We start from the raw sequence: 15,224 nt of genomic DNA, 5'->3' as shown, positions 1-15,224 counted from the left end.
TAAATACTTCTAATGTAGGCAGAGAATATGAATTTTGGAAAACTTCCACCAATAATTTTCATGCTGAGGGGAAAAAGTTGGTTTTTTATGGTAACTGACTGACATTTGTAAACTGATTTTAAGATTGTTTCTGAACGAAACAATATAAAGATATTTATTGATATAAGCTTCCAGTATAAAACTGTATTATGAGTACAACAAAATACACTAACTTTCTTCCCTTTTAGTTAGAATTTGTCTTAGAAAAAATTTTGATTGCTACATGTCAAACTTTCCCCAAAAATTCCGGAAAAGATATAGGCATCTGTTATGGCTTATTTTAAAAAAAATATAATGCTTACCCTTCCTTTTTCGTGATGAAAACATAATCAATCTCTGTACTTCTTGGGAGAAAACGGATACAGGTTTCTTTGTGGTACTCTTCCATAGCTCGGGCGATTATACTTCTCTCTTTTTTATCTAAGCATTAATGACAATAAAATTTTCAGGAAAAAAATAGAAATAAATGCTGATAAAAATCAGGAAATTTGCTTAAAAAAAAAGAAACTTTGAATTTTTGAAATCTTGAATTCAAATAATGTTTTTTGGTAATCACGTATGTGTGCAGGCGCGTATGTATGTGTGTAGACACGTGCATGCATGTAGACGAGTGTGTGTGTGTGCATGTGTGTGTAGGATATGGACGCCACCGCCCAGCTGCTCGCTACAAGAGCAGTATTGGGGAGCCAGTCGACCGTGCGACGTGGGACTGCAGAGAGAGGCGGGGGCAAAAATAAAATCAAAGGACGGACGCCTAAAACAGTCAAGTGAAAGTAAGCAATTCGTGATTACTCAAAAAAAAAAAAAAAAAAAAACAGGCACCTATATTCAAAGGCATTTTTAACCCGAGTGTCAACCAGGGTTGATAATTTGCGACGCCCCCCCCCCCTTCTGCCAAAAAAAAAAAAAGAAAAGAAAAGAAATTTTATATGTGTTATGTAAAAATAAATTTCTTATAATTTCAGAAAAAAAGAACTAATTTTTGTTTTTGTGATTTTCTGAAAGTTTAAATTAAACGACAAGTATAAATTATGAATGACGAATGCATTTTATGTCAAATTTGTCCCGTGACGCATATGTAACCGCCCCCTCTCAGCAATACTCTTGTGCTTCATTTCAGTTGAAATTTGTTTGATCAAATATAATCTAAGATATATTAGGGAGAAGTGTTAGAATCAAAGTATAATTATATTTTTTCAAAAAACTTTTGCAACCGTTTTGGACAGAGTAATAAACAACACGAGTGCCCACAGGAGAGGATTATGGCGCAAGTTGCGCCATCAAAACTTTTGGTGGGGGCGGGGGGATTCCTTGCTTTTTTTAATTTATTTATTTGAATTTATTTTTTTATTTATTTTTAATTAAAATTATTTTGTTTTGTTCTGTTTATATATATATATATATATATATATATATATATATATATATATATATATATATATATATATATATATATATATATATATATATATATATATATATATATATTAGGGTGGTCCTTATTTTTGAAGTTGCAGATATTTTACGCGACGCCCCCTCAATTTGTTCCAATATACAAATAAATGATCCCTGCAAAATTTTAAGTCAATCCATGAATATTAACACGTGCCCCTAGGGGGGCACGTGTTAATATTCGTATACGTGCCCCTTTAATTTAAAATCACGTATACGAAATTAAATTTTTTTTAATTTCGTATACGTGCCCCTTTTTTGAGTTTCGAAGAAAAAATTGCGGGTTTTCTCATTTTTGTGTAAAAATAATTCTATCGTTCTAAATTTAAAGTAATTTTGAACCTCAATAAGTGCTGCTATTTCAGGACCGACCATTCTCTCACCTTCATTCTGTAAAATTTAACATGTTACAGAGGGTACATGTACACCAATGGCCTTGGGTCAAGCGTACCTCTCTTCAGCGCTTGTTCGAACCAAGTAGCAGGGGAACGTTTCTTCCCACCAAGATGGACACAAGGAATTCTATAGGCCATTAATGAATGGCCTAGACCATTAATGAATAATCTTTGACAGCAACAAATTGCCTCCTCCAGGCTTTGGGGGTGTTGATTTACAAAATTCCCTGTGTATGTAATAGGTGTGGCAAATAGAGTCGCAAGGTTTCAATGCTATAAAGATAAGTAATTGCAATTATATTTTAATTCTCTGTTCTTTAGTTATAAGCATACCTAAATGCTGATACAATTTTTAATTTTTAAAATGTAAATTTCGAAAAATCCTCGATTACTCCTAACATAAAAATATACTGTATTTTCCATAGCTAAAATATAAATTAAAAAAAAATATATCCAGATCAGAACAATGTAGAAATCTATCCTTTAAATTAATTTTGTTCTACTTCAGTACATAGTCCTTTATTATCATCAAATTCTTACGATTCACAAGTTTTATAAACCGAAATGGATATCTATCCTACACTGTTGAACTTTTGTTTTCTACAGCTGGTTTACTTCAATGCAAAAAGCTTGACAACTATTGATATCTGCTCGCCTTTCATCACTGTTAGACAATGCCATATTAGGGATATAGATGTTGTTCATTAATGTACAGCCTATATAGATGCAGTAAATTTGAATCCAAATGACCTAGTGATCAATGGTACATTCCTTAAGAGAGCAAGAGAAAATCTTCGAGAGGTAAAATTAAATTTCATGAATTTAAATTTGGATTTTGTAGTTATTTACTGGGATACAAAGCTACATCCAGATGTAACTGGGAAAAGAACGCCAACAGTATTACCGTGATAGCTTCAGGTCCTAATATTGAACAGCTACTCGGAATGCCTTAGATATTTCTTCAGTTGCTTATGATATCTTATATGATAGTTCTTTATTACTAACTGGAGCTTATCCCTGAGCCACATAGGTGGCAAAAGGAATTTTTGTTTGAAAATTTTTATATTAGGAAAGAATTTAAATTGACCTTATATGAAAAGAAAGCCCTTCAATGCTGTTTTACAAAGCTGTTTTTCAATTAAATGCTGTATGAAGATATGGTTTTTTCGCAGCAACCCAATCGAGGCTCCTTTGAATAATATAATGTGAAATACACCGCCAGCTCAGTCATTTCCAGCCGAGGACTGCAGTTTCGTGCTTATTAGCACTCATCAGCCCGGCATAGGAAAGTGACTGAGCTGAGATCGAGTTGAACCGAACCATTGCTTCGGTCACTCGTCTGGTCTGCTAATTCTATATTAGCTACCAGTTTGTTTCGCACTCTTGGCTTCCTTAAGTTGGTTTTTCCATCTCTAGCTCAGTCACTTTCCTATGCCGGGTTGATGAGTGCTAATAAGCACGAAACTGCAGTCCTCGGCTGGAAATGACTGAGCTGGCGGTGATTTCACGTATTTGCTTTAGCCCTGGCTAATGGGCGGTAATTTACTGAATATAATGTGTCTGAAAAACTAGCAGCGTACAAAATGACGACAAACCTGCAGTAGAAGCAGTGATTGGAAAATTTATAAATCACTTATGGTATTTAGGGGATAAACTAGTAGCTTTGTCCGTATTGGATGAAGGAATTAACTTTGAAGATAGGAAAACACTAGTCCAAAAAATGCTTGTGATAAGGAAGACGTGTCTGATGACTGTTTAACAAGATTCAGATAACTGTAGATGATTTGGAATATTTTCTTGGTAAAGGTCTTCCTCTTCATAGAATCAATTACGAGTCAATAAAACTGTTTGATAAGTTACAAACACTAAAAGATTTTTTTTCTATTTGATCCTGATGCACGGCAAAATGAATTAAACTCTTTAAAAATAAGAAAGATCGTTAGAATACTGAAAATTGTGAATGATACAGCTGAAAGAGGAGCACAATTAATCGAAGAATTTCGCAACTAATTTACTGAATATAAGTCACACAAACAATTTATTTTACAGACCGTCCAAGACTATCTGAAAAAAATACATACTGTAGAGATACATTGAGAAAAGCGGCGTACGATTAAGGAACGTTTCTAAAGCATTATCCTTATATATTATTTCTGTAGCCTGTTTTTGGTTTCTACGCCAGATTTTCCTCAATTCTTGATCGATTTCTTTGATTTACGTCTTATTTTAAAGCTTATGGTGTTGGTTACTGACGAAAAATAGACCCACGGTCTAAAAATTGTTTTTTTCAGCCGAAAAACCTGTTTTAAAGAACCAGAATAAGGTTTTGGTTAAACTTATAACTTTAATTTGCGCTATGACCGACAGAGCTGAATAGCTTGATCGGCAGAGCGTTCTCTTCGTAACCAGGAGAATGCGTGTTCGGACCCACGTCCGGACAATCTGCAGCAAAAAGTTAGAGAAATATTGCGCATTACATGCACACTTAAGGAAGTGAAAAACAACGATGAAGTAACAGAATAAATGAGAAGGAAACGCTCCTTGCTGATATGAAAAATTGAAGTGACATTGTGCTAAATTACTTCTGAATTGTACGTTTTTTCTTTTTAAGCTTTGGCTCTGGTAAGAAAATTAAAGCATAATGTAAGCGAAAATATAAGTAACAGGTTTAAGATTTCATACTACAATAGAATTGTTTTTTGTTCAGAAAAAAAATAATAAATCTTATATTGAAATATATATTTTCTAATGAGTTTTTGACTCTTTGTACAAATAAAAAAATTACTACCTCAATTTGTAGGGTAAAATATATATATTTTCTTCTTTTTGTAAAAAAACAAATAGCTTATCACATTTTTACTACATTCGAAAAGCTACGCATAAAAAAGAGCATAGTTCAATTTATTTTGTATTTTAACCGTGCTGTTAAATGATGAACACGTGCTGCCATCTAAGTTATAACGGTTCAAGCAGCCTGCGGTAACAAATTGTAAAAATTTTCATGAATAAAAAAATGTTTCTTCAATATCTTATCTTATATATTATTCCCTTCTCATTTAAAAATTTATCAGGCTGGCTAATGAAGAAAAATAGACTTACGGTCGAAAAATCAAGTTTTCGAAAACGCCCCTTGCTGTTTCAAAACCTTGATGCTGCCTGTAGTTCTTATGCATTTTTTAAAAGCAAAGTTCTTATGCAGTTTTCCATTTTTTACGTAGCTTTAGGCGAAGAAAAGAAAATAGCCTGTGTGTGTTCATATTTTAATAAAGCTTAAAAGCACTGGACTTAGTTGTTCGGTTAAATTGATAAGTTTTTTTCGGTAGAGCGTTCGGCTATACACTATCTGAACTTTGGGCAAGTTTGGGCTGTCCGATATAATATCAAATTTATATTAGTATTACGCATTACATGTACTCATAACATACAAACGTAATAAAATAAATGCAGTGGGAATGCTGCTTGGTGTTTCGACTCCTTTATGCAGGCTACAGTTATCATTCGGATAAGTTGACTGTTAATCGAAGGGTGTTCTTCCCTTTTTTTTTAAGCTTTGACTACATCCAGACCACTCAGCATAATGTAAGCATAAAAAAGTATTGGATTTACCTAAAGAAAATCATTTTTGTGCAGAAAAACATTTTCATTGTATGCTGAAATGTAGATGTTTCTAATAGCAGTGTTCGATCTTTTGTACAAATGAAAAAATACCACGCCAAATTAAAACTACGAGTTTCAATCAGTAAACCTTTAATTTTTTATTCGCGCGAATACGATATAAAGCATTAAAATTATTATCAACTTCATTAGCAAGAAATCATTTTCTACTCCTCTGCTTTCTGCTGAAAAAAAAAATACATTTTGTCTACGTTCGAAAAATTACACTTAAAAAACGAACTCAGTTCAACTGGTTTTGGTTTTAAATTTTAAGTGTTCGATCAAAAGAGAAACATGTGCGGGCATTTAAGCCGTAACGGTTAAAGCAACCTTCTATGTGAAATAGTTCAATGTTCAAAGATAAAAACACTTATTTTCAATCTAATTTATTACTTCTCTAGAATGTTTGTTTCAATCGCTACGTGAGATCTTCGTCATTCTTTAATCAAATTCCATGCTTTGCGAATAATTTTAAATCGTATCATGCTGGTTAATGACAAAACATAGAAGCATGATCTTATTATTGTTATTATTATTATTATTACTATTATTTTTTGGCAAAAAGCTTTTTTGCTGTTTTTTACTACGCATTCCTTCAATGAATAGCTTTCGAAAAGGAAGGCGCAATTGCTAGGTTTGTTGGGGTGTCGGGCTGTTAATCAGAATGGCGCCAATTCGAATCCGTGCCAATAAATATCTCTTTAATGTTTCTTTTTTTCCCGTCAGATGCTCACATGGGCAGGACTGTATTTGCCACAACCTGTTTTTTTTTTTACATGCACAATTATTGCTTTTTCACGAGTCACTACTCAGTCACACTTCTTAATGATATTTATGTTTGAATTGAAAATATGTACGACCAAAAGGTGAGCGATGATCAAATTATCACAACGTTGTATTTAACGAGGTTTGTTACTGATGTCTTTAAATTACATGCCTTCTCTTCTGCGCTTACTTTATTTTCGGTTCTTCTTCATAATGTTCTTCCTTTGAAATTCTTAAAGAGCGAAAACCCTTATAAAACGATTCGAAGCACAGTGCGGAGTTCCGCACGGGTCGACTAGTTTCATTCTTATTCAACGTAAAATCTTTAAATGATATATAGTAATTATAAAGAGTAATTTTAGTGCTACCTCACTGTAAAAATATTTTGCAAACCTGGGAGAAACGATGTACTGAGTCTGAAGTAAAATTTCGAAGATTTGTGGGAAAATTATCAAAAGTGTTAAAGTTCAACGGCCTAGGGGCACGTGTTATTATTGACCGATCGAGTTCAAATTTTGCACACGTTACTTTTTATTATAGTGTCACAAAACTAGGGGGCGTCACTTGTTGAATTCCGAATTTTTTTTTTCCTCATATAAAATAAGGACCACCCTAATATATATATATATATAACTTTCCCAATAAAATAATAATAATAAAATAATTAAAAATAAATAAACAAGAAAAGTATTTTTAACACGCTTTTATTAGCTTCACCTGTATGTATGTATGTATGTATGTATGTATCTTGTAACGGAATCTTGCAGCTCAAATTTCGCCCACTTTTGCGATCGGATTTTTTTGAAATTTGGCACACGACCTCAGACCCGATGACAATGCAATATTCTATAATCAAATTAATTAATTAACTCTTTTAATTGTTAGTTTCCTCCATTTTAATCAATATTTTAGCATGAATCCAACAATGTAAAAAAGGAAAAGTTTAAAAGAATACATTAAAAAATGCTCGTAAAAATTATTTAAAAATATCTACAAAAACCTTTAACTTTTCTGCATCAGACAAAATTTGTCCCTATGTTCCAAGGTAATTAGAACATTAAATATAATTGTTTTTAACTAATTTCATACCAAAATTTAGGTGAGCCTTAAATTGGAGATTCATTGCTGATCAGATCATTGTTGAACAAAACTTTTATTCAAATGCATCTCAAATTTTCAAAGTAATATAAATATGATTTCCCCAAACATACATCGATGACTCACAGTAGCTTCCCATCGGGGTGCCCTTGTCTTTAAGATATTACCTCGCACTCGTTTTATAAATAATTTCGTCGCTTTTCCTTGACATAGCGAAGGCATTCGATAGGGTTTGGATTGATGTGCTAATTTACAAACTTATACGCCTTGGGTTACCTCATGCATTCATAAACATTATCAGCTCCTATCTTATGAATAGGCACTTTATCGTTCGAGTGAGAGAAACTCTCTCAACACCTAGACACATACGGGCCGCGGTGCCTCCCCCCCCCCCAAGGCAGCCTCTTAGGCCCAACTCTTTACTCAATTTTCTCAAACGATATCCCACACATGGATAACACGCATCTTGCCATTTATGCAGATGACACCTGCATACTAGCCTCCGCTCATGGACTTTATCAAGCCTTTTCAGCAATAGGTAAGTTGCAACCTATTAAATGTTAATATTTTGACTACTGGATATTGTTAATTGACCCTCAAAACTAAAAAATTCACCATCGTCGAATTTTAAAACACCGTGATTGATCTTTAATGAATTTTTAAAAATCCACGCTCAAGAGAGCGCTCTTCTGAAACGTCACTAGCTTACGTCACAGGGCACTAATGGGCAGCCTTCCGCCGAAGATCCCTTGTTTTCGCTACGAACATTTTGAGATCGCTGATGTTTTTATTTTTTAGATATTCAATAATCCTTTTGAACACACTATAGAGGCCGGATTTGTTAAAGCACAATCTAACCATCTTCCTCAAGTAACATCAGTGATGGTATTCGAATATTTCCGAGAGGATGAGAGGTTTAATGTTCCAGAAACGCGAGGTGTTCAAGAAACGCCTTACGTTTCGTCTTCGAAGCCAACTGCACATCCTTCGGCTTCTTTCGCGGCGGAAGAGCGCATGACATCACTTCCTGTGCCATTTGACGTCACAATCGCTTGAACTTTAAAAATTAATTTAAAAAAAACTACTTATCGTATCACAAAAATTTTTTCACCTATGATGTTCATATATGTTACTCTATCATATAAAAATAAAATTGAAAAATTGAAAACTTCCCTATTCAAAACCACTTAACACATCTAGATATCTGGCTAAGGACTTGGAAAATCAAAGTTAATGCCAACAAAAGTATAGCTACCTGCTTTTTTACAAGAACAACTGAGCTCCCTCCTATTAAACTGCATCTTTATACCGACCCGATTGATTGGTCTCAGCGGGCGAAATATTTAGGCATAACTTTCGACCGTAATTTAACCTGGCGACCTCACATTGAAGAGGTACGCAAGAAGTACCTCACTTCCAAAAAACCACTAAATTTTCTCCTGCACAAAAAAAGCGTTTTATCAACGGATAATGAACTGCTCATTTATAAGTCCTGCCTAAGACCCATTATTACCTATGGAGGGCCCATATGGGCGACTTCTGCAATCTCTAACTTTAACAGAGTTGAGAACTTGCAGAGAGTGATGGTTCGAGCGGCGTGCGACCCTCCCTGTTGGTACGTCCGTACGGACAAGCTGGTGGAAGAGGTTGGCATCCCGACACTCCACAACTTTTGCAAAAAGCTCGCCAAGAGATTTCACTACAACATCCCCCGTATTGGCAATCCACTACTTAACAACCTTCCAAATTCGATCCATTGGATCCGGCAAATTCTCGCAGGCCTCGCGCTCTGCTAGCTTAGTTTCAAATTCGAAACGGGGTGAGTGAATCCCTTATCGGGTTCATACCTCGTTTCGACTCTAGTTATTGTGCTACACTCTGGCTGGGAGCATGCTCCTATCTATTTTCATTTCACTATTTTTTTTTTAATTTCTTATCAACATTTTATCATTGTCTTAATTTTATTTTATTATTTTTATTCATTCAACTAGCCTAGAAATCCCCCACGGGGGAAAAAAGTATAAAACTTTAAAAAATATGTAGGAAGCGAAAAAAAAAAAAAAAAAACTTAAACTTATTTAAAAAAAGAAGAACTTTAGTTGAAATTTACTTTGAAGAGCCTTTGGCTAACTATTATGGTACTCCCGTTAGAGGAAGCCATATCTCTCGTACATCCACGCAACCATCTTCTGCGCCAAAATAAAGCCATGTCCCCAACCGGGGAACTTTCAACATACCACACCAGAGGATAAGGGGCAGGGCTCCAGGTGCCTCAAGCAACGAACTTATATTTCCGTGGTAATATAAATATGATTTCCGCAAACATACATCGATGACTCACAGTAGCTTCCCATCGGGGTGCCCTTGTCTTAACTTTAAGATATTACGTCGCACTCATTTTATAAATAATTTCGTCGTCTGATAATTCTCCAACATAAGACTAAAAAATTGAAAAATAAAATAATAGTTTAAAAAACTAAAAAAAAACACGCTTTCGTAGCAAAATGAACTAAAAAGTGAAAAATAATCTTTGAATGATAGTAGTTGACAAATCACTTAATTTTAATGTAATACAAAAAAAGCGTGGGGTGCTGTCTATTTACATTTTTGCTTGGACAACAAATGGCAGAAATTCAAGACAACTGATAAGACCCCACCCCCCACGCTTTTTTGTATTACATTAAAATTAAGTGATTGGTCAACTACTATCATCCAAAAATTATTTTTCACTTTTTAGTTCATTTTGCTACGAAAGCGTGTTTTTTTAGTTTTTAAAACTATTATTTTATTTTAAAAACAAAAGAGTGTTGACTTTTTTTTTGGGGGGGGGGGGATTTGCGCCATTGAACTTGGGGGGGAGGGCACCCCTGATAAACAATGCTGTATGTGAAAATAGCAGACATGCGCATGCACGGTGCGCACACGGATAAGTGTGTGTTTTATTTGAGAGGGGGGTAATTGCTACAGAAAATTTTAAATAATTTGATATTTGAAGAGAAGTTAAGAAGAGCCAGATGTGGGAAAAGCGGAATCAATTTTGGAATACAAGTCAAGTACTTTAAGAGCAGTTAGCAGTTTTTGACCCGAAATTAATGGATTTTAACTATTTTTTTACTATTATTTAATTGTTATAAAAATTGTACCCTAGGCGGGTCTGTCATTTCACATTGTTCTAAGGGGGTGGCGGAAAGGTAGCAAAGGGAAAAGGTTATATACTAAATGTAAATTATACCAAAAACAGCCAAAATCAAACCCACCTACTTGCAAATATATTAATTTTCCAAAGTCTGGGAAGATGAATGATCCCCCTCCCTGAATACCCTAAATGACAGCTCCCCCCCCCCATGACCAGGGCCGAATTTATCTTCATGCCGCCCCTAGGCAGATTTGAAATCTGCCGCGCCCTCTACTTACGTGATTTATCCAAGGTCAATTTGAATACTGAAAAGCTTTTTTTTTATATTTATTAGGAAAATTTAAATACTTGTAACAGAATCATCAAATTTTGATTCTGTTAATAGTAAATTCACAAAATATTCAAAACGCAAAATCACCCATAGCTTTATTTTCGTGAATATATATATATATATATATATATATATATATATATATATATATATATATATATATATATATATATATATATATATATATATATATATATATATATATATATATATATATATATATATATATATATATATATATATATATATATATATATATATATATATGTGTGTGTGTGTGTGTGTGTGTGTGTGTGTGTGTGTGTGTATGTTTGTACTCTTTTTACTTCTTATAGTCATGTAGTGCATAGTCCATGCACCCCATGCTTTTCCTCTTAAATATTGCAAGTATTTTGATTGCTATTAAAATTCGTAATATCAAACTTTTCAGGCAATCTGTAAGGCATGTTGAATCACCATGGGGCTTTAAATCAGCACAAGGCTCAGAGAGTTTTTTTTTTTTTTTTTTTAAATACTTTTTAGTTCATTTCAAAAGCCTTCAATTTCATTCTAAAACTATTTATTACAATTATATTCTGCCTTTTAGTATTTGTATGTCTGAAATTTTGTATTCTATTTTAAACTTTCATGAGACAGTGACAACGGCATTTAAATGGACAAAAACAGAATTTAGTTAATTTTTTAGTTTACAAAGTAACCGAACGAAATTAACTGAACAATAAAAAAACCCCATCTTTTCAAAATCATTTGGTTTACTTACTTTTTTTTCAATATTCAAATACGTATATTGAAACAATCAAATTGGGACTTTTAAAGCGTCACCTATAGTATGTAAAAATACATATTAAAAATTAAAAAATATTTTGATTCGTTCTACAAATAAATGGTTTTCCAAACGGAGTAGGTTTTAGCTAACTTACTGAGCAGAAGTAATATTCCCAAATTATTTCCAATTCTTAAAACATTCAAGAAGTATGTTTCGTGATGAACACTCCTAATGGTATAAGAGGAAGAAAATGCTCTTTTTAAACGCAGAAGGAGATAGATAATGGTCACTCAGCCCTTCCAGTGCTGCACATAGTCTTTTTAAGAGAAACCAGATGTTATGTCTGTTTTACCCGAGGCCCTCTTCTTAAAACGCTCCAGAAGGACCTTCTTTGGGTTAAGGGAAAGAAATTTTTGGAAGGTATATAGATCAAAGTGTATGTTGTACTCCGTCCCTGCCGCAAGCTAAAAATGAAACTGATTACCCATTACCAGAAGTCTGTCACACTACATTTTCTGTGATTTTGACAATTACGTTCAAGTCTGCTGACAAGTTAGGATCTGTTATGTCGCTGTTTTGGACAAAAATAGAAAAAGAACTGATGTTTTATTTTCAGGAATAATAATTTAAAAAACGAGATTGAAGCAAAATTTGCCACCCCTGAAAAATTTGCCGCCCTAGGCAGCTGCCTACTCTGCCTATTGGGAAATTGGGCTCTGCCCATGACCCTGGCCTGGGAGAGATAGGAAAATAGATAGGACATAGGTTTTTTCTACAGAGGGAGATTCTACTCAGACTACGTTGCTCAGCAATAGATGGCAGCACCACTGGAATTAAGGTGTGACGAGCAGCGTTGCATCCTCGTAGGCTACGGTGTGACAAAAGGGCCGCCAGCGTTTGGATATGTATGTAGGCCTCAAAATTAATCAGAGTTTCATTTAAATGAGAACAAGCGCATCAAATTTTAACTTTTCCACCTCATTCAGACAGATTCGTCTTAACTAGACTTTGGCCAATTCCATACAATCCGTGGTTGAACTGTATTAGGCTGTTTTTTTTTTTTTGCTGTTCTTTTTTACTGTTATTGAAAGTAAAATTTGCTGGCATTTTTTAATTTTTTTTATAGCGACTTCTCTTCTTATTAAATGGTATGAATTTAAAAAAAGTAATCTTTCTGTTCTCTACAAAACTTGAGAAGTCTAAAAGCTCTAGAGAACATATTTCTCTGAATCTAAATTTTTTAGAACTATGCATCGGATTCTAGTCTAGTCTTGTTTAGTTTCATTGCCCCCAAAACGATAGTGCACATGATGATCGTAAATGACTAAGAGTAAGCTAAAAAACTGCTAGCCTTGACTGTAATATCTCGCGGAATTAAGAAACAAATGAAATGCCGGATCAAGTGTCGGCGTGGTTATATTTGGGGGCCTTCCGGCAAATGATCCGATGTTCAACCATTGACACTCACTGTAAAAGTCTTTCCTGCCCCTTCTTCAAGGCCTAACCGGAATCCCGTTCGAAGGATTTCACTCCATTATTCCTTCACTTTTCAACAGTTAATGAATGGGTTAAATGTTATTAAATTATCTTGAATATTTTTCAATGTGTTTTAATATGTTTAATTTGCGTTTTAAGCAGAAACATTCAAAGTGCTATTTATTTACTTATTTTTGTGAAAGGCACTAAAATTTAACCACAAAATTGCAGTTTAGTGGATACAAAACAAAAGAACAAGGTAAGAACAGTATTTTTAAATACTGTGTCATTTTAAATGTCACCTCCCGCCCCTCCCCCCCCCCACTCTCTCTTTCTCCCTCTCTTTAACCCCAGAATTGAGTTTTTTTTTTAGGAGATATATTTTCTTTTTTATTACGTTGTGGAACAATGAAACTGCGAGCGCTGTTGTTCTTTTGACTAAAATTTGATCATACAATTAGCGTTAGTGCCATTAATTACGTATATTAACCTTTTTTCAATTGATAATTTGTATGCTTGGAGACCAAGAGAAATATCCATATCTTGATCTTCAGGACACAAAACCCAGACCCTAGCTTGACCTTCAAATTAGAGCAAAAGGTGGAGTTCAGATGGTCCTATCGGCACAGTGTCCTATAGTAGAGTCACAGCTCATTTCTGTCAACGGCACCCCTGCCACGGGCGTCGTTGGCACGGGGGACAGGGGGACACGTCCCCCTCAATATTTTGAACTCGTCAAAAGTCCCCCTCAATATTTGAGAATAATAAATGCGCATATAAAAAAATCCGGTTTTACTCATTTGTGACAAAAAAAAGATTTTGGACCAAAATAGAGCTGTTGATCTACCACGAAAACGAATAGAAAATGACACCACTTGTCCAGCAAACACTGCCTTATCTATAACATTTGAGGAGCCATCTGAAAGTCACTTGATTCCCACACTGTTCGCTGTCCATTTACTTTCTTGCCTTTTTTGTCCTCTACTTCTTCTTTATCTTATTTCCTGTATCTTATTACTCCTCACCTCCTACTAACAAAACTCATTAAAACGACGATCCACCCCATTCAAATCCCCCCACTATCTTTCTGACCACTCGGACGGGGGTGATAAATCTTTAGTTGGGGTTTGCTTTGTGTTTTCTTCTTTTGATCATACGGTCTTAGAAGAAAATGTTTTCTCAGAATTGAGATCAAGGTCGATTGCGTCCCCTGCATAAAGTGTAGGCTATTTTCTATTCAAACGCAGCTGTGTGAAAAGCAAACTTCGGACCAAAAAATTCTGTAATTCGAATTAACCATCATTTTCAATTTCTCCAAAACTTCAAGGCCCATTTTAATTCTTTTATGGTAAGTATAAGTACCACTCTCTTTTTTTCGTTGGAAAAGGCATAACGATGTACAGCTAATAAAGGCTCTCTCAAAAAATATTTGAAGACACCCTCATTAGAAAATTCTCCTCAAATTTCTTTTCCTTTTAGGGGGGGGGGGCTCGATTCTTTTAGCGCCATCGCCTCTAGGTTCCAAATTGGCATCGGATATTTTTTTCTTATGTTTTCTCTTAGCCTAAACATGAACCATAAGCCTTTGTCGAGAAAGCGAAAATTATAAGAAAGTTTTCGGTATTTCATTTTTATTTTTCATAGTTTTCATCAACTTTCTACGAGCTAAGTTAATAGAAGAACATTTCAGACGAAAATTATGATATTGCGCTAGTGATGGTATAAACTTTCGACTACAACATGAAAACAAAAGTATTTTACTATTTAATGACAGTTTACAACATAAAATATTTTATCTATATTTTTCTAATACATTACATTACTTCTGAGATATATGACAACTGAAGAGAGGATTCTGGATTCTCTCTCTCTCTCTCTCCACTCTAGAAGAAATACCTTAATTTCGTTCTTTGATTATCTTGGCTTGCAAGAATAGTGACCAAAAATGCACTGAAAATTAATAATTTAAGTTCTTAAAATTCAATACTTTTCTTGTTTCTTGTACATTACTGAAGGGAGACGTTACTGGTATAAATACTGAAAACTCGAAGTTTGGTTGGAATTCCTAGTTAATGGTAAATTTAAAATGGTTCACAAATCGTTTTTTTCTCT

General features: G+C 34.3%; 1 protein-coding gene across 1 annotated transcript in view; it reads right to left on the bottom strand.

Annotated features, from left to right (window-relative positions):
* The window catches only part of LOC129216300 (zinc metalloproteinase nas-15-like), a 46,559-nt gene that overhangs the window by 13,518 nt on the left and 17,817 nt on the right, over nucleotides 1-15,224 (bottom strand). The window contains exon 6 of the mRNA XM_054850510.1: nucleotides 342-459. Coding sequence (XP_054706485.1) covers nucleotides 342-459 — 118 coding nt within the window. The remainder of the gene's footprint in view (nucleotides 1-341; nucleotides 460-15,224) is intronic.

This window comes from Uloborus diversus, chromosome 2 (genome assembly GCF_026930045.1).
Source record: "Uloborus diversus isolate 005 chromosome 2, Udiv.v.3.1, whole genome shotgun sequence".
NCBI classification, from domain to species: Eukaryota; Metazoa; Arthropoda; class Arachnida; order Araneae; family Uloboridae; genus Uloborus; species Uloborus diversus.
Note: the sequence above shows the minus strand (reverse complement) of the source record. Positions and strands in the feature narration are given on the sequence as shown.